We start from the raw sequence: 19,197 nt of genomic DNA on the forward strand, positions 1-19,197 counted from the left end.
ATGCCACCCAAAATGGTGCAGACATATATATAGATAACTCTGTACATTATTTTGTGTCATAACAATTATACATTTTCCCAGAGCTGCTTCTGTAGAATTCCACTTTATTTATACAGAGTTGATCTTCTTAAAGGTTTCAGGCCTATAGCACTTCGAATGACAGTTTTTTCACAATTTGATAAGCAGGTGCTCAGTTAATATAGCAATTTGTGAAATTTCAGTTTACAATGCTATTGAATATACTTCTGTTGATATTGGCTCAATATGATTTTAATATTAACATACATTTAATAAAATGTGTTTCTAACATTAACCTTTAAAAATGTTATGTAATTGTTTATTTTGGGAGGACTACTCTTCTACGTCATACAATCGTCTATATCGTAGAAGGAACATACGGTCAGTGATATGAATAATAAGCCCTCAGGTTGCGAAGTCGATTAATAATGCCTTCAGGTCCAGACAGGTGAACCATCGACAGGGAGCACTCTTTACTCGATTAGACCGTACTCTCCGTACAAGTTTGTTTTAAAATGGCGGCAGAAGCATCGACACAGGTATGAAATCTTAACGATTCCGGAGAAACTTGAGAAATGTGCTTGCTTCTATAATTCACAAAAGAGCGGAGAAGCACTTCCTGTCCTGCTGTGATGCCGGGAAGGCTAAACCAACATGTGTCTCTCATTTTAAAAAGTGTTGGTTCCATTTGAGGAAGCGCTCGTGAAATTAGTGAGTTGGCGTCAGCGGCAAGTGCACTTGGCGAGCAAGTGCGGTTCAACGCGGCGTTTGTGTGTTCACTGGCCGCATTCCGGCTGAATTCCGGGGAATTTATTCGACAACAAATGAGCTGACTTCAGTGCTGTTCGTCTGGGCGAAGCTCCGCTGAGGGGGCTGGGAGTTGATGGTGGTGCAGCACTAGTCACAGCATCATCATGGACCACTCCGGCCAGCGCCTACCTGTCACCCACCTGTAGCTTTAACCGGCAGCATGGCCAACACGGCCCACGACACGCAGGACCGGAGGGAGAACCACTGTGGTACGTTACTGTCGAGCACGGTCTCACTTCTGTGTATTTATCGCGGTTAGACAACATGACATGTTCACCGTGACCCTGACACTGAGTGTGCTGCCCTCCCTGGTGACGTATGTCACACCAAGCTACATTAGAAAAACTTTTAAGAATCGAAACTATGTAATATCGCGAATTTACACAGATATTTAACTATGACCAGTTGAATAATTCGTGTTTTATAGAGACGGGCATGAATTCGGCATAGATTAATTATACATTAAACAGCACTTGCGCAGAGAAAATGCAACCCTTTAACTTTTATTTCGTCACATATCTCAAATATCAAGCGTCACTGAATGAGTTTGCAAATTGCTATGGCTAGTCTTCAGTTCAGCACATCATTTCAAAATAAATAATAAATAAAAGTTTCTTGTAAAACTTGAACTTTCATTCAATTTATTAGAAAGAGATATTAGCATGGAATAAATATTTGTAACCACTCCTGAAAACTGGAATCTTCCATATACCTGACACATATATTTGGAATTGGGTTATGCCATAACACGTGTTGTGCTTTCAAACAAATATAGGTAAACTGAAAACTGGCTCCATTGCTTGTGAAAGTGTTGGCCCACTTTTCACAATTTCTGTTGTTAGTCAGGGATATAGTGGCGTAATATTGCATTTCCTTATGGTGTCCATAGAGTCATCATATCATGACTTGAAGAACCAGATTTGTGTGTGTGTGTGTGTGTGTGTGTGTGTGTGTGTGTGTATTCAAATGGGCGGCTCAGTTGGGCAGACAATGAAGGCAATCTTGTTGTTTCTGTTTCATGACTTTTAAAAGAACAAAAAAAACTCTCTGGTGTGGCCGCATGCTTCACAGCTTTTACATTTCAGTGCTTAGCTGTTAAGACCTTTTAATATTTTCCAAATACATAGCAGTATTAATAATAATGACCGTAAAGTCATCATTATTAATTTTGACATTTGTTGGTGACCTCTCCTCTGCTTGTAGTTTGATTTCCACAGTGGCACAACCTGTTGCTGTGTTTTGGGACAAAGTCTGCCTGGCTCACATGACTACCTGCAGGTCAGGGTTTAGAGCTTGGGTAAGAATCTGGCTTTGTGTGTCAGTGCTTTGGAGAGCACTCAACTCTTTTAGGGTTTTGACTTTGAAAGGGTATTTATTTTTACTGATTAGGGCGTAGTTGGTTTAATCGTGACCTGTTTATTGTCTTAACATGCCTGTCGTTAATTTCTGTGTGATTAAATTTAGGAAGTCGGGGCACTGTGAGTTATGTAGTAGGAACACTAAACCCACCATGTGTGTCCTGAAGTTTATGAGAGTTTCCCTTGTTGCCAGAGTGCTTGATATTTCCACCCCCCCCGCATCAGAATTGGTTTAATGAAAGGATTCCTGAAATTCTCTCATGTCACTGCTAATGCAGCTTAGAGCTTAGACACACTAGCTTCTAAGCTGGGGTTGGAGCATGATGTAGCCCAGAAGAAAACATGTTCACATTACACTGCAGACTCCAGTTACAGTCGGGTTACTTTAGGATTAGTTTTCACCTAGTTAGGCTCACACGCTCGTGTATCCAATGTCAATTAGAGGAAACCTTTAATCCTATTGTATTAAAGCTACCAATATCAATGGGATGTACAGTCAAAAATAACCTTTCTGCAGTTTGTCTGCTTAGCCCATTAATTCTAATAAAGCTGTGGTTATTTGATTATGCAGGTGTTTATTGAAAGATTGGATGCCCGTATTAAACATAGACAAAGTACAAGTTTTGCGTGTACAAGTAAGTCCTGTGGGCCAAAAGCTCAGACTGATCTAGACACTTCTAGGTTGTTCTTACTCTTGGGCCTTGATGATGTTATTGAGAGGAGATATCATAGATGTGGTTATTTGAGCTTAAGGTTCTGTGAGCACAGAAGCTTCACTCACCTACTATTCAAACTTTCTGTTTGTGAAGGAGAGAAGTGGGATCTTTTTTACTAAAGTCCACGAATAACAACACTGAGCTGTCAAATGACCCCTATATAGCCACTTTAAACAAAATGCAAATTAAAACATTTCAGTTATGGTGCAGTCATACTAGGGAAAACTAACCAAAGGTATTCCAACTGTGTGCAGAGAACTTGAGATTTATTTTCCTAGTTGCTTTGAAGACAGTGCAGTCAGTTGCTGTTATTGAAAGGATTTTATTGCATCAAGGCGCCAATAAAGTGAAAATAAGATGATGAGCGATGAGTTTCCTATCAGTTTGCCATTGAATGGGGTCAAGTTGGTATTTGTGTGCAATGTGTTTGATAAGATGGTGATTAGCTGTGATAAATCTTTGTAAACCAAAAATCTGTTGGTGTCTGCATATAGAGAAATTCACATTAAGGAAAAATGTGCATGAACTTGTATTCAGAGCGCAACCAGAACCTCAACAAACTGAAGGAGAAATTGAGAAATTCCTCCATAAATGGGTATGTAGATGCTGCAGGGCGGTGATTTAACTGCAGAAAGTTAAAGCCATGTTCCACACAAGCTGTTTGGAGAAAGGCCGCTTCCCACCTTTGCAATCACATTTGGACCTCTGACCTCTTCTTCAAGGTCAAATAAGGTCAAGCTTTCATAAACTGTCTTATCTTTAAAACTGTACTACTGCCTTCTGGTTATATTGGCAACATTTGAAACTGGTATATGGGGATACTAAATGTCACATTATAGTTTGCATCTAAATGTCATGTCACATTTCACCTCTGATCTCACTTTTATAATGCACTGCTTTTCTATCAATTTGACTCCATATTACATTATTTTTAGTGCTGTCAATAGATTAAAAGAATTAACTAATTAATTGCACAATTTTCTGTAATTATTTGCGATTAATTGCAATTACTTGAATTACTTCAATAGCCTGGTTGTAATTACATTTTTTCAACTTTATATTTAAGCTTGTAACTGACATTTATGCAATATAATGAAGTAAATGGAGAATAAACACAAAGAATGTATGCTTAAATTCAAAGAGAATTTGAATAGCTTTCTTCAATTTTTTAACACAGGTTCTCTCCTGTGAAATACAACTTTTTAAAAAACCTATATACTAATAGGTAGTGGGGCAACGGATCAAAAATCTCACGGTTCGGATCGGATCACGGTTTTAAGTCACGGATCGGATCAATTTCCGGATCAGCAAAAAAAGACAAAATTTTAACATTTACTTATTAACTTATTTAAGTATTTTTTGCCTATTAAAAACATTCAACTCAAGACTCATTCCATGCAATTATATAAAAACATATTAAGGTGCAATATAGGGCAGTACAGGGCTTTGTATCGACCACTCCGCTGTGATATAATGAGCGGTCAGGGTCACGTAGCTTTCCGTTGACCTGGAGGTCCACCCATTTGTAGTTGGGCAACAGAAGATGCCTGGGACAGTTCAGCCATAACTTTAAACTTTTCCTGCTCATACATGCCTGGGTACGATCTTGTCACTGAAGTGGACGCGCAACGGGATATCATAGCGTGGCTCAAGCACGTTCATCATAGTTTAAACACCTTGTTTTGCACAACGGAATACGGCCTCCCGTCTGCAGCTAAACACCCCAGTAGTTTTTAGCCCGGTCGGATTGGGCAGCAAAGGGCTGCTTAAATACCGCAAACTCCTCTGCTCCTCCACTTAGACTGCTAGCACTGGCCATAATTATCGCTTGACAGACTGACCACGCGCACCATACACATACTGTTTTTCCTTCTTTTTCGAATCTTCGGATCACGTGCGTGCCGAACCGTGGAGTGGGATCGGTTCGGATTACGGATCAACCATGATCCGTTGCACCACTACTAATAGGCATGTCTTTATCCTGTTTTCCTTCTCTCACCCCAACTGGTCGCAGCAGATGGCCCCGCCCCTCCCTGAGCCTGGTTCTGCCGGATGTTTCTTCCTGTTAAAAGGGAGTTTTTCCTTCCCACTGTCGCCAAAGTGCTTGCTCATATTGGGTCATATGATTGTTTTTTTTTTTTTTTCTGTATTTGTTATTGTACGAGCTACTGTGCAATATAAAGCTCCTAGAGGTGATTTGGCGCTATGTAAATAAAATTGAATTGAATTGAAAATTAATAGGTAATGTTTAATCAGATTCATCACAGGGTTACTCTGGATTAATTTTGATTAATCACGATTAAATATCATTCATTTTTATTCTATATTAATCGCATTTCATTTTGCACGAGCAAACAGACTCGAGAAAAAAGGGAAAATATACGTACTTAACATGTTTATTGAACATCTTGAACATTCATGTTAACAAAAAACTCTGTAAACATTTATCCACTCTCTCTCTGTCACTTTTGGGGAGGCTTCAAGTCCTTGAAACGAGGAACCAAAGCTATGTAAAGCGCATGTTCCCAAAGATATTAATAGGTCTGCAGTTTGTTGCAATCCACTTGGCAATTGTGCCAGTCAATATTTTGGAGGTAGAGTTACTGAGTCCCCGATGCTCCGTGAGTGGTTTGTTGCAAGCTTGGTGACGCGTTAGTCCTTGCAGCATCCCCGACTAATGTATGCTTCACGTCAATGTGATATTTTAAGATGGAAGTGCTTCGGTGAAAAGAAAATTCCTTCTTGCAGAATGTGCATAATACTATGTCGGTCGACTGTTCCGTCTTGTTATTTTTTTTTTTTTAATACTCAAACGTACGTTTATCATCTTCCACATTGAGTTGATTGGTTCAGCTGCCCGTCACTACCAGATCAACTGCACATTTGCGCATGTGTGAAGGTAACTCTACTTGGACAAACTGCCCAAAATGCGTTGACAGAAACATTTCGGGGATTTTGAGTCATTCTGCACTCCAGATGCGTTCATTGCGTTAAAAATTTTAATCGCGTTGACCGTGATGGCGGATTACTTAACGCGTTAATTTTAACAGCACTAATTATTTTTAAACTTAGTCTATTAAGAAAGAAAGAAAGGAGACCAGAGAATGAGCTGCCTTGCCAGAAGTTTGCACTCTCTGTGCTTCTTTATTTCAACAATGTAACAATGGAATTGTCACATTTTTTTTTACAAATTTTTTATGAAAGACTACAGCAAATGGGCTCAAACTAGTTATCAGGAGGTGAATGTATATATTTATGTTGTATAAACTGTATTAAACTGAAAGTTCTGTTTCTTACAGTTATGTCTGGAGGAACCATAGTGGAGAATGGCTCTGTGGTCAAAGACACGACGGCTTCTCACCTAAATGATCACATCAGCAATCACTGCCATGAGGCCAGAGCGGCCACACACAGCAACGCCGTCCTGCCCATCTACAAGCCATCCTGCTCGCCCACTACTGTCTGTTATAGCAGCCCACAGAAAAGTTACCCAGACCTGGAGCCAGACAACCACAGCCTGACTTCCCAGGACTCAGGTATCCCCACTCTGGAGATCAATCCTCCGGAGCCCTTCCTTCACAGTCACCAACGGCAAAGCGACGGAGGCCTTATGCTGGAATCGAGTCACGACACCCCCGCCACATTACCTCTGGACAATGATCCCTCTGATAGCACCACTGTACGAAAATCCTCCACCTTTCCCCGCAGTGGCTATGACAACATCCGCCTCTTTAGCCCCACCCTCAGATTATCCTCCACCATGGGAGCTGGTGTTGGGGGCGGAGCATTAAACCGTAGTGATGACATCTCTGTGTGCAGCGTGTCAAGCATGAGCACAGAACTGTCGGTCTCCAACGAAGACATCCTGGATTTCACAGTTACGTCCGACTCCAGTGCGATTGTCACTTTGGAGACAGCCGACAGCAGCACTAACCACTTTTCAGAAGTGGTGTTGTCGTCTTCAGCGGGAACCTCCAGAGACTTATGGGCGGCAGAAGTCATGCAGAAAGAAGAGGATGGGAGGCAGAGAAAATTGGGACCACTAGCAAGTTTATTTGCAAGGTAAGTCCATGGTTCTGTACTTTGTATTTGTAACCCCCCACCCCCACAGACTATTTGTTCTTGTTGTTTAATTATGAACAATTATCATATAAGAAATAAAAAAAACCCTGTACCTACATTTTGGAATATTCAATTAACAATCATTCGAAACAAATGATTGAAAATAATAATACAGCTGAGAAAATTTTTTAGACGCATGCTATTATCTATTTGTCTTATATATGAAATATTTTTGAGCTGTGTTTTTATTGGATGCATTTTTATTTTTTTTGAAGCATAAAATAGCTGTTTTTTTGCATATAGATTATATATTTTGATGATACCTAACCTATATAATCCACTTTAAATGATGTACTCTATAACCTTGACTAAATCTAGGTCAATTGAATTCATAATCTGAGGGTAAACATCTAAAAGTAATAACTCATTCAGGCATGTATTTATTTCATTACCATATTTATTAATGTAAATTTGAACAAATATGATTCCATAGTTTTAAGGGTGCGGGGAATTCAACTTGTTTAAACATCAAAACAAAAACTAAGCCTAGACATAAGTCACTTTTCAAAAATTGGCAGCTGTGGTACACATCTCCACATTTTCTCCCCCTGTACCAAGATGGTGCCTGTAGCACCAAAGGACTCCGCAAGCGACGTCTGTCTTGCCCTAGCATCACCTGTCCCTCTCCTCCTCATCATCAAGTCATCATATTTGTGCTGTGATTTATTTTTGTTTGTGGTCTTGCCACATGTGCCACAAATCACATCTTAGCTGGAACATGACTCTGCTTGCAATCAGCCATTATTGTCAACTGAGTTGGTGAGCATATGTAAGCCATGACACATTTATACAGCAGCATTTTGCATCTCACTACAACAGGAAGGAGTTGTTCCTACCAATCATTTAGATGATCCCAATAACAGTTACTTTCCACTGTGTTCCTGTTAATGATAAAGTACAAATTTATTACTAAATTACTAAAATATCAATATTTTAATATGAGAATCGATTCTAGAACATAAATATGTGGTATCAGAGAAATCAGTATATGTGGTGTGATCCACACAACAGTACTTGTAATTTCCATAAGTCTTTTAGAGTAGTTCTGCAGGATTTGGGAAGGACATTCGTAGAGCTCTTCTTTGGATATTGGCTGCCTTTTGTTTTATGAAAAAGCAGCAGTTGTCCAAAGAAAAACTTTAAAAGACCTCCAGACAGTCTGAAGAACTGATGCCCAAGAACACTTAAAAAAAAATCAAAAAAAAATCTAAAGAGCCTGTGTCTTTGGATATAAACTACAAATTAAGGGCTGTAAACTTTCTTCAAGATCTTTGCACCATGCTGGAGTATAATGAAATATGTGGGCAGAAATATTGATCTATCACAAATGTTATGAGGCCATAATAGGGCAGAAATAGAAGAAGAAAAACAAAAAGCAGCATTGTAGCCAGCCTTAGTGAGATAATACTACATTGTCAACTTCCTCTTTGACTTGCAGAATTTCTATGCTTAAGATTGCTTCACAAACGTGCATTAAGCAAAATATCTCTCTGACCCATTCCACCACTCTTGGAAATTGCAGCTCACCCAGAACATAAAAGGTCATGACCCTGACCTCTACTTATCCAACTCATGGCCAAGGATGAGTCGGATAGCAGCTTTAAACCACAGCAGCAACCTAGCTACCACTTACATGTTGTCTCTAGTGTTTAAGATACAGACTAGTATATGAACACCCCTGGTAAAGCCTGGGTTTGCTTGTTATTCACACCTTTTGACACTAGCTCCCAGCACATCGTGTTTCAATAGTACGAATGGACCAGTTAGTTAGACCAATTATTACTGATCCCATTCATTATAACATAAATCTAAAATTCATTCATGAATGTGCTGAAGTTGTATTTGTTGGTAAAACAATACACAATAACAAAACCATGGTGAACAAAACAGATTTAATTTAAGCTCAGTGAGAATTTGCTGCTCTCATTTATGTTCATAGTAGTTTCTCAGCACTAAGCATTGCTCTTAGAGCCACACGTGCAGAGTGGGTCTAACAAGAAACTCCATATTCTACTGTAGGTGCAGTAAAAGCTTCACAAGTGCTAAAACGAACATAAAGCGAAAAGGGGAGAGAGCAGCCAACAAGGAAAGTGCTGTTTTTGGAGCTTCTGGCTCATGTTAACTCACTTGACTATAGTTTGCTATTAATTACATGAATTACTGCAAAGAGACTTAATTGCTGTAGCACGTGTGAAATCCCTTCAAATGGCTGACCCTTTGCTGTCAACTTCCTCTGTGCTGTGTCATGGAGAAGTTATGAAGTTTCAGTGGTGGTAGCACGTTGCTGCTTTCAGATGGGGCCAGTGTCAAAAAGATGTGTTACATATTAACTGGTCTGTTGACCACTGTTGCTTGTGCTGATGTTAGCAACTCCTGTTTGTACTCTTCATACTGTGTTTTTAGATCTTTGGGGTTTTCTTTTTTCTTTTTTTTGGGGGGGGGGGGGTTGCTTCAGTATTCAACAGATGCACAGCGTGATCCAAATGTGCAGCTGGAATTTTTAGAGGCCTGCAGAGGAGCATATTTGTGTTTATTCAAAGCACTCTGTATACTCTCCCCCTATATTCGACTATCAGATATGTGCATCCCTACCCAGTATCTCAGATCCTGAGGAATTTTCTGTTTTCTGGCAGGGAAAGTCCTTAACAGCATAAATTGTCCTAAGAGAGTGTGCACTGCTTCTCTGTTTGTGAAGACGATACTGTCATGACATTGCATCTAATGGGCTACTTCCCATTTCTGAATGTGTGCAGTTAAAGGTGTGGTGTTCCTTCCTCTTCCTCCTCCTCGTGCATGTTACAGATAGAGCACCTAAGGGGAACAGCAGTTTACTAAGACTATTTAAGATGAAGTAAGAGGGTTAAGTGCACAGAAAAGGCAGCAGAATGGAGACCGTAGCCCTCGTAGTAAGCAGCTGCTGATGGTGGGTAAACGGAGCACAAACACTAAACTAGGATTTGCTCCCGAAGAGTCGACTTTTAACTAAAAGATTTATTTACTAATCTGATTGAATGTAAATCTGTCAAAGTGTGGGTTTTTTTTTGTTGTTGCTTTTTTCTTTTTAAGTTTTTGTATCACGCTTCTGGTAGGGAATCCTGTTCATTGCTGTGACCCAGCAACTGTTGTGCTGTTTTAACATCTGTGTTCGTAAAACCTTTCACTCAGTTTCACTTACACCACACAGTTTCAACACCTCCACAGTGCTTTAAAACTTTTAAGTTGGGCAATAAATAATGCATTATTATTATTGTATTTAGTGTGTACAGTTAAATATTAAATAACATGGAGTGAAATTGTATTATCTAATAGAGATATGGGTACCTGTGCACCTGCCTGTGCATGGAATTTAGTACCAGTAAAATATTTTGGTCCTTCACCAGTTTTGCAATCACACATTCTCTTACAAAATAAGTCCATACTGCATACTCATCATTTCAAAACATTTTGTTATGTATTTATAACATTACACACACACCACCCAAGCTGCATTAGTTGTTGTCTGACAATACCTGTGATGTTGACATCACTGTGGGAATGATTGCATACTAAATTCTTAAATAGCAATGTTAGACTAATATTGATAATGGTTACATATTAAGGTTTTGGATATACTATTACACATTTTACCACAAATGGGTTGCTGATTATGACATTTCAATGGGGCCAGTATTAAAAATGCTAAGTTAAAAAATGCCAGCCAACAAGAACATATCCAACTACTTATTTACCTGAAGAAAATGCTAATGAGGTTTTTGATGTCTCACAAGTTTCATCATCATCCTTGGGTTCAACTTCTTGTAAGCTGGCAGCAGACATGCTAAAGTTGCCTGCTGGAACTTTCATTTGACTTTCAGGTTTTTGCACACGTTCTGAGGAACACTCTTAAGCTTTTAGGCTTTTAGTCTTTTAGTCTACCAAGATTTCTTTTTGTATTTGACCAGGCTTTTATTTCAGATCAAGTGTGTTGTCATGGATAGCTTTGCATTTAGCACTACAGATGCTGCAGAGATTGTTGTGTGCATTCAGTTTTGAAAAGTGTAATCTCAACTGAGACCGCTTTCAGCTTGAGGCTGCTGGTGCCATTGCCACGTGTGTCAGATCGCATGGTCTCATTCTTTCTTCCTCTAACCTAGATGTACTCTGCTACCGAAATGTAACATTTCATTGATTTAGTGTGTGAATCATTTCGTATTTGGCATCCGGTGCAAGACTCTGCCAAATCAAACATGTGGAACTGCCCGCTGTTGTAATAGATCAGCTGAAAGTAGCCCTTTTCTTGTCTCTGTATTCGTGTAGGAGTTCACTTGGCAAAGGAAAGGTGCCAAAAATGTGATGATTTGAGATGACCTTGGTTTAAATCCTCTTTTCATCGGTGCCTGGAGGTTTTACTTGAATGTAAGAAGAGATGCTCTGATCAGTGGAGCAGAGACTCTATTTTAATTTTCAGACGCTTTATTTCTTTTAGGAACTGAAGCCAAACCTGGAATTTCCTTATTCTGTTTGACTTGCAAGAAATGTACTATTCCTCTCTGCTGAATGCATCTTTCCCGATATATATTTCAGGAAAGATGCATTTGAATCAAAACCACGAGTTTAAATTTTGTTTTGGTTGTAGTTATTAGATGGGTAGGATGACGGGAATGAAATGATCCACTGCCTGCTCTGGTTTTCCTCAAATTGAATCCAAGTTCCAAACACACTCAGAATGTTTACTGACTGAATTAATCAGTTAATGAGGTAACATCACGTGTTAAATTGGCACTCCCTCAAACTCAACTCGTCATCCCTGTTTTTATTCATTCGTCACAAGTAAAAGTTACTCATTTACTGATTGCCCTTCAGATTCCTGCTTCTCACACTCATTCTTCCTGTTCCTTACATCCCATTTGTTTAGAAGTCAGCCTTGTGACTGAGGAGGTGGGGACACAGAGGAGCAGCTCCCTCCTTTCCACTCTCCCTGAACAAAGTGGCTGTGTAGGGCTTTTTTTACACTCTGTAGTAAAAGCTGTAAATGCAGTGGGACTTGATGATCTTTGAGTTTAACCACAGGGTTTTTGCTATTTTTCTGTTCCTCTTATCGTCTTTTGAAGCTTAGACTCCAGGCTCTTGTTTCTTTGTTGTGTAATTGCATTAACAGAGCAGGATGGCAACTCCATCGCTCATGCTGTACACTGACAGGTAGGACAATGAACAGTATTTGGTGGCATAAGTTTGTGTCTTGATTGACATGTCATGGCTACTGTGTCCTGTTGGATTTTTTTTTTTTCTGCTTGGCAGCCTTGAGCAGTTCTTTGTCCTGGTTATTTTATGTTTTCTATGAAATGAATCTGCTTTTCTACTTGAGATGGCTTGTGTTAATATTTTTGTGTCATGTCTCTTTATTGTATATTCAGGCCTGTGACCTGTTGAGACACTTTATCACCTTATTTGCAAACATCAAGGCTGAAAACCAGATTTGTGAAATGCTAAAAATCTTAAAATCCTTTGGAAATAATAATCTAGTGCCGTGTCTTAGCTCACACTGACCATATAAATAAACATTTCTGACAGTCAGTTCTTTGGTTCTTTCTAGCTGTTCCGTTTGAGTACTCGACCATAGCTGCACCTATTCAGATGTCACGTTGAAGCAACTTTGGCCCCGACTGAATGCAAATCATGTTCCTGCAGACATGAAAACCAAACACAAGCAAAAACACAACACATGGCATCCACACGAGGTGTTGAGTAATCCAGGAGTTGAAGTCAAAGTTTGCTTCTTAAAGATGGCACCGTGTTGGCCTCTGCACTTTGATCTGTGTTGCGTTCTTTTATAGAGGCTTTCTGCGGTTACTCGTGTTCACTACTCCCTGCTGACAGTTTACTTTTTCTGGCACATCACATATTTTCAGTATTGCTGTTGTGTTACAGATGTACAGATTTTTGTTTAAATAATAAATAATTAGTTGGTTGAGCCCAAAAGTTGATTATTGACCAAATAATGTTTTCCCAAGCTTTGAACCACATTTTAAGATTCATTAGTGGGTTTATTTTTTAGGTTGAGATAACAATAATATATTCTAGTAATCCCTGTGATGGTGGGCATGTTTACCAAGATTTCTTAAAGGTTCCTTAACGTGCAGCTGTTACTGTTAAAATGGGAGTATGGTCTCTGCGGCATGATTGCATCATCCAGACTCAGATTTGGTATTTAAGTAAATTGCAAAGGGTCAAGAGATGCTTTCCATTTTGATTTTAGGCCAGCCAAAGCTAGTTTCTCTAATATCTTCATTGCATGCCACAGGATAGCAGCTGGTTTATAGTTGTTAAGCTTAGGGTTGTTTAGAGAGCACCACTGCAGACAGATAAGAAAGAACCCCTTCCCTTATTAGCTCCTAAAGTAGTTAAGATTCAAAACACAGAAAAAGACTTCAGGAGGAATTACACATGGAGCAAAGCTCCCATTTAAACTTCCTGGTTTTAGTCCTCAGCCCAGATAATTGGGATAACTGATGCTTGCATCGGGAACCACATCAGGTGTAAAATCTGCCAGATCTTTGCCAAGTACAGTGAAAGATAAACCCGATTTATCTTTCCCTGTGGATCTCTGAGTCCGTTTTCTCTGGTGGCACACTTGGTTCTGTCTATTAAGACATTATTAAACTCACTAATCACCATCAAAACACTTAAATTCTGGGTTTACGATAGATAGATAGATAGATAGATAGATAGATAGATAGCAAGTTATATATATCTATATCTACCAGAATATGGATAGCAAGCTATCAGTTTGCTCTCCATATTAGCAAACTGATAACTGTGGACCAGGAATCAGTTCAATAACTTTGAGTTTAGCCGTGTTTTCGTGAATCATCCAATACTACACTCGTGATGTTCCCTCTGGGTCTTCATCAGCTTTCGCAGGGCTCATCCATTTTGTTTTCTACAGAGAATAGGCTTCCTGCTGACAACCCTTCCAAACAAGCCATACTTTAAAAGTCTTTTTCTAAATGTGCTTTCATGAACGTTTACAAATGTCAGCATGTTAAATGTTGAGTCTGAGATGGAGTTCTTGGAGTTTTGCATTTAGCAGGTTCTCTAAGCATTCTCATTTTGTGGTGAATTTGCTAGAATGTCCATTTTTGCCAAGATTGTTATTGTTATTAATTTCTCTGGAAGCCAAAGGGGTGTAATTGGGTTTTTTAAGCTGTGAATTTGTGTTTTGTGTTTGTGTCTTTCTAATAGTAAATATATGACAGGAAATGAGGGATGATAATAATGGGAATCTTTAGTATAGCATTCAGTACAGCCTGTGCAAAGTCTGTGGTGCAGTTTTCCTTGAGTTGCTGTGAGTTTTCCAAGCTTCAAAGAAATCTGTTAAATAGCCCTCGTCTTTCCTCTGGTTTTTGTGGCTAAATGAATCTTTCCTCCGTCACCCCATGCGTTCCTCGGTTATCCTCCCCATCTTTTGTTTCTTTGTAATCTGAAGGCTAACGTTTCCTTCCTCTGTTTGCTGTGGGTGGAGTTAGATGGCTTTGATGTCAGTAGATATTACAGCCTTAAATTGACCATTTCCTCTATATTTGAGTGTGAAATGGTGCTGTACAATTTACCGATATCTTATGCGTTCAAGCACTTCTTTGTCAAAATTGTAAGAAAATAGCAATAGTATGGAAAATGGTGGTTACTTGTTTTTTTTGTTCACTGGTTTGTCTGTGCAGTTGTGGAAATAGCAAAGGAGTTCAGCTTAAATGTCACTGTGCATTTACAGTTTGTAAAATATTAAAAGTGCTGGCTTTTAACGGCTTTCTTTTTTTTCACCTTGGGAGTTACATTCCATTACTTTGATTATCTTTGTGTACTATAGTTATCAGTAAGCAGAGCGGAAAATATGCAGGGTTGATGTGAAACGTGCAGCTACAACAAGGCAGGAATGAGGCGTTGGCATTAGAGGGTAAATAGAATGGCGGCTCGCCCAGCTTCAGCCTGACTGTGAACATACAAGGATTTGGCTGATAGTTACTTGTTAAGATCAAGTTATTTTGTTTTCAGGTTGTCACTGGAAACTGAAATGTCACCATGGTAAATCATTAGCAAAGTACAAAGTGGTTAATGTGTATCTTTGTTATGTTTCATAAGCAATTGCAGCTGGTTGGCTGTAAAGCTTGGCTGTTTGAAATGTTGTCCAGGGTTGCAGTGTGATGGTATTGTCATCTTTCTGTCTTGCTTCACCTTCTGATTCTTAACAGTATTAATGGTCTACAAGAAATAATGTTTTTTTTTTTTTCCTGATATTTGCTCCTCAGATTGCTTTGTAACTCATAAAACGCATTGCTTTCTGAATACTGGAAGACCTGCAGATTATGCATAAATAATACTTCTTCCCTATTAATTCTCAGCTAATATTGCTGAATAAGTTGTTCAGGCCTCAGCATTTTAGGGCTCATAGCTCATGGATTTGTTTCTTTTCTGAATTTAAAATGGAGCTTTTTAATTGGCTTCTTAAGATAATTAGAAGCTCCTGAAGAGATCTGACTTGGTTAGACCAAGGGAAGTTCAGCTGAGTTAGCTGCTCAGAGGTGGTGAGCTTTATTATAGTAGTTTGGCCTATGTGTATGTTAGTTTTTTTTCTTGTGGAATATAGGTCATATTTGCAACTCGGGCTGTTTTACTGTAACTACAAAACTGAAATATTACCAAATCATAAAAAAGGAAAATTACAAACTAATTTTAGAGCAGCTGCAAGATTTGTTTAGTAATTGAACATAAGTGATTACTAGCAGGAAAGCATTGCTTGTTTTTGATATGATGCGGCTTCTTCTTGATTAGTATTAATTGCACTTTATAATAACTTTATAACTACTGTTATTAAGCAAGATAAGAGCCAATGTAATTTTGTTGTCCAGATGACAGGAACTGTATGTTTTTACTGAGCACAGTAGAACATCTTGAATGAAGCAATTTTCCGAAGCAAAAACAGAAGCCCGTAGTACATGCGGTGACAGTCATTGAATGAGTCTGTCCTGTGTTTGGCAGCATGTTTCCTGTCATCACTACTCTCGAGACCAACCCACGGGGCACAGGTCAAGCTGTGCAGCACTTAAGAGGTCAGGGGTCACTGATTCATCTGAGACAACTTGTGTATTTAGACCTATGTGACCCTTCCCGGCTCTTTCCACATGTCTGTACAACTTGCTGAGAGCCAAAGCTTGAAAATGTAATATTTAGCTGATGTGTGAAAATCATTATATAAGACCCCTTGATGAAATTCAGCCTTAGACAAACAGCAGTGTGTGCGCTCTTTGATGTTATAGCCTTCTATTGTGCCTGTTCTTGCCCTGCTTGGTCAGAAGAGGCTTTTTATTTGACCAATTTAAATGTGTCTTTTCACAGCTTGCCTCTATTCGGGCTTTTAATTAAAGCCACCTCTAACAGCTCAGTGACATCAACGCAGTGATAAATGAATAAAAATAAAACCGAATAGCTGGCTAAATGGCTTGATGAATGTTGTAGAACAAAGGAAAGCTTTTCAACAGCTTAGCATGTAGTATTTAAACCCCAGGTGGGTTGAAACCACTGCACTTTCAATGAGGTGCAGTGGAGACTGGATACAATTAATTTGAAATGGGAATTTACAAAATTCATTGGATGACTGTAGTATTCTTCAGTCAAAGCGGCAATAATGAGGGGAATTTTGGAACTCTGCACTGTGTGTCTCAGCACATGGCAACCCTGCTCTGTAACTTTACATGATGTTGATGTGGTTTTTAAACACTTTAGTTTTGCAATGATACCACTTGCCACTACGAAATTTCACAATCTGACTTGTTGCAACAGTGGCACCTATTTTACTACCATACTCAAATTCAGTAAGCTCTTTAGATGACCCATTCTTTTACAAATGTTTGTAAATGCAGTGTATGGCTAAGAGCTTGAGTTTTATACACCTGGCAGAAAACCCCTAAATTCAACCATTTCCCAATGCTTTCTTCCATATTGTGCCTAGGTCACGAATAGGCAGACTACAATCCAGATCTGAATCTGAATCCAGACCTATTACTAGATTTTGATGGACCATTTCTATTTTACGTTAGTGCAACATTTCTCACATTTATCTTATTGTTATTTTAGTCAGCCTTTTCCTTTGTCTACAATAGTCGATGTACAGTGGGGGAAATGTTATACTCCTGAATTTGTAAGATTGGCCACATGAACAAGGGGGGGAACTTAGAACGCTGCAAGGTTTCAACGTGTAGTTGTAAAAAAAGTGGTGTTCTTGGTGTTCTTGGTGTGTTCTTACGTCATTAACAAGTGTAGCTCTGGGCTGATCCACCATCTTTTTTGTGATCATCCTCACCCTGTGAGGGAAGAACTCCTTCAAGGGTGATAGTTTCTTCTGAATAATTGCACAGACAGTTGTCATATTCTCCCCAAGCTTCTTGCTGATGTTCTTGTAATTCATCCTTGTGTAGCCCAGCGTTGTGCACATCTGCAGTCTTGTCACGTTCTTTGATAGATCTTTGGTCTTGCCTGTGGTGGTGGATAGGTTTGAATAAAAGCAATTGATTCTGTGGAAAGGTGTACTGTTTACACATAACAAGTTAAGATCAGTAGTATCTGTAATTGATTGGCTATGTCCCATGATTATAGTCAATCTGTGGGAATCAAATATTTATTTTACTCAGACATGCAAATCTATTTGTTATTTATTACCTTCATGTAATATTTTCTTTCTGGATTTTTGGTTGAATTTTCTTTCTCCATTAAAATGAAATTACCATAAATGTAGAGACTTAATATTCTTATATAACTTAAAACTTCAAAGTACTACTGATTCAAATATTGGGCTACTTTATTATATATTGCATTAAATTATAATGCATTTGGAACTTTGATATTTTAGACCTTGGTATGAGGAAATGTTCTCTAACTATACCTCCTTAAATTTTAATTGAATATCCCTGATAATAAGGTAGGAGGTTAAATGGCTTGCGACCTATACCCCCTTGTTCTTTAAGTCAAATATGCAATCTGTGGCTTTACATCAGCTGTCCTCTCCAGTAGTAGAGACACACACACTACAGTGTTACACCTCACTGATTGCTTTAGTCAGGAGGCAGGTAGTCAACGCCTTCCTTTTTGTTGCTGTTATAATGAGCTAATTATCGTCCATTCTAATTCTGTGTCATTCTCCTCTCTCAGGAGCCTGTTTGCCAGGAGAGTGAAGGAAAATCAGCCTGTGGAGCAGAAGGATCCTGGGTGGAAGCTGTTTGGGAAAGTCCCACTTCGGGAAAGCCCCCTCAAAGACCCTAAGAAAATACAAAAGGTAGAATCTGTAATCAGACCAGGGGTTCAACAGAACCTAAGGGGCTTTATTTTGTGTGTGGCTTGTGGCACGAGCATACCTATTGAATTGCCAGAAAGGATGGAGACGTGGGCAGTAGTTGCGTCTGGGTCGGACGAACAGCAGTCCAAGCAGTGATGTGCAGATCTTTCTTTCCCCACCATACTTTCCATTCTCCAATTCATTTCTTCACCATGTCCTTTGCCTCCTCCCTGGTAGGACATGCCTAAAACGCCAAACCAAAGAGGCATCCTGACGACATTCTAGAAAAGATTCCTGAACCAGGCTTCTTTCAATGTAGTGGCTGAGCTTAATCTCATGTGGCCTTTATGCTCGATGCATAGCTTGTGTTTGTAGTGTTGCTCATCAGTTTTGATGCCGGTTGGCTGCTTATGCACCTCTCGATTTTTGCAACTTGGCACGGTGGGCTGCCGCCGCTAGAGCTGGGTTGAAGACACAGCTGTGTTGGTTTTTACTGCCATTTTAATGATATTGTAGCACATGCTCAGAGATGCACAGATGCAGAAAACTTGACAATTTGTGGAAAAAACTTTGCAAAAAACCTTTGACAACATCTTGGCTTCCAGTTTTGACTTCTTTTCCTCCTATATCAACGCTTATGTGGACGTATTGTCTAAGTAGCCATTGTTTCAGTCCCTGCCTACAGCCTGTGGCCATAGGCGAGGGTAAGAACATAGACCGACCAATGAATTTACAGCTCTGCTGTACACTCAGTTCTTATTTCCAAAGCACACCAGTACAGTGTCTGCACCACTGCAGATGAACCTATGCCTTCACCAGTATGTGCCTTTAACTATTTTCCAGGTGAGAACTGTTCTCTCAGACTTGGGAT

At 39.3% G+C, this 19,197-nt stretch overlaps 1 protein-coding gene across 1 annotated transcript in view; it reads left to right on the forward strand.

Annotated features, from left to right (window-relative positions):
• The first annotated feature begins 524 nt into the window (after positions 1–524).
• tbc1d14 (TBC1 domain family, member 14) overlaps positions 525–19,197 on the forward strand; it is a 43,836-nt gene continuing 25,163 nt past the window's right edge. The window contains 3 exon segments of the mRNA XM_063470274.1: positions 525–1,037; positions 6,202–6,964; positions 18,203–18,326. Coding sequence (XP_063326344.1) covers positions 989–1,037; positions 6,202–6,964; positions 18,203–18,326 — 936 coding nt within the window. The 5' untranslated portion in view covers positions 525–988.

The sequence above is a fragment of the Pelmatolapia mariae genome, linkage group LG3_W (genome assembly GCF_036321145.2).
Source record: "Pelmatolapia mariae isolate MD_Pm_ZW linkage group LG3_W, Pm_UMD_F_2, whole genome shotgun sequence".
Lineage (NCBI taxonomy): Eukaryota > Metazoa > Chordata > Actinopteri > Cichliformes > Cichlidae > Pelmatolapia > Pelmatolapia mariae.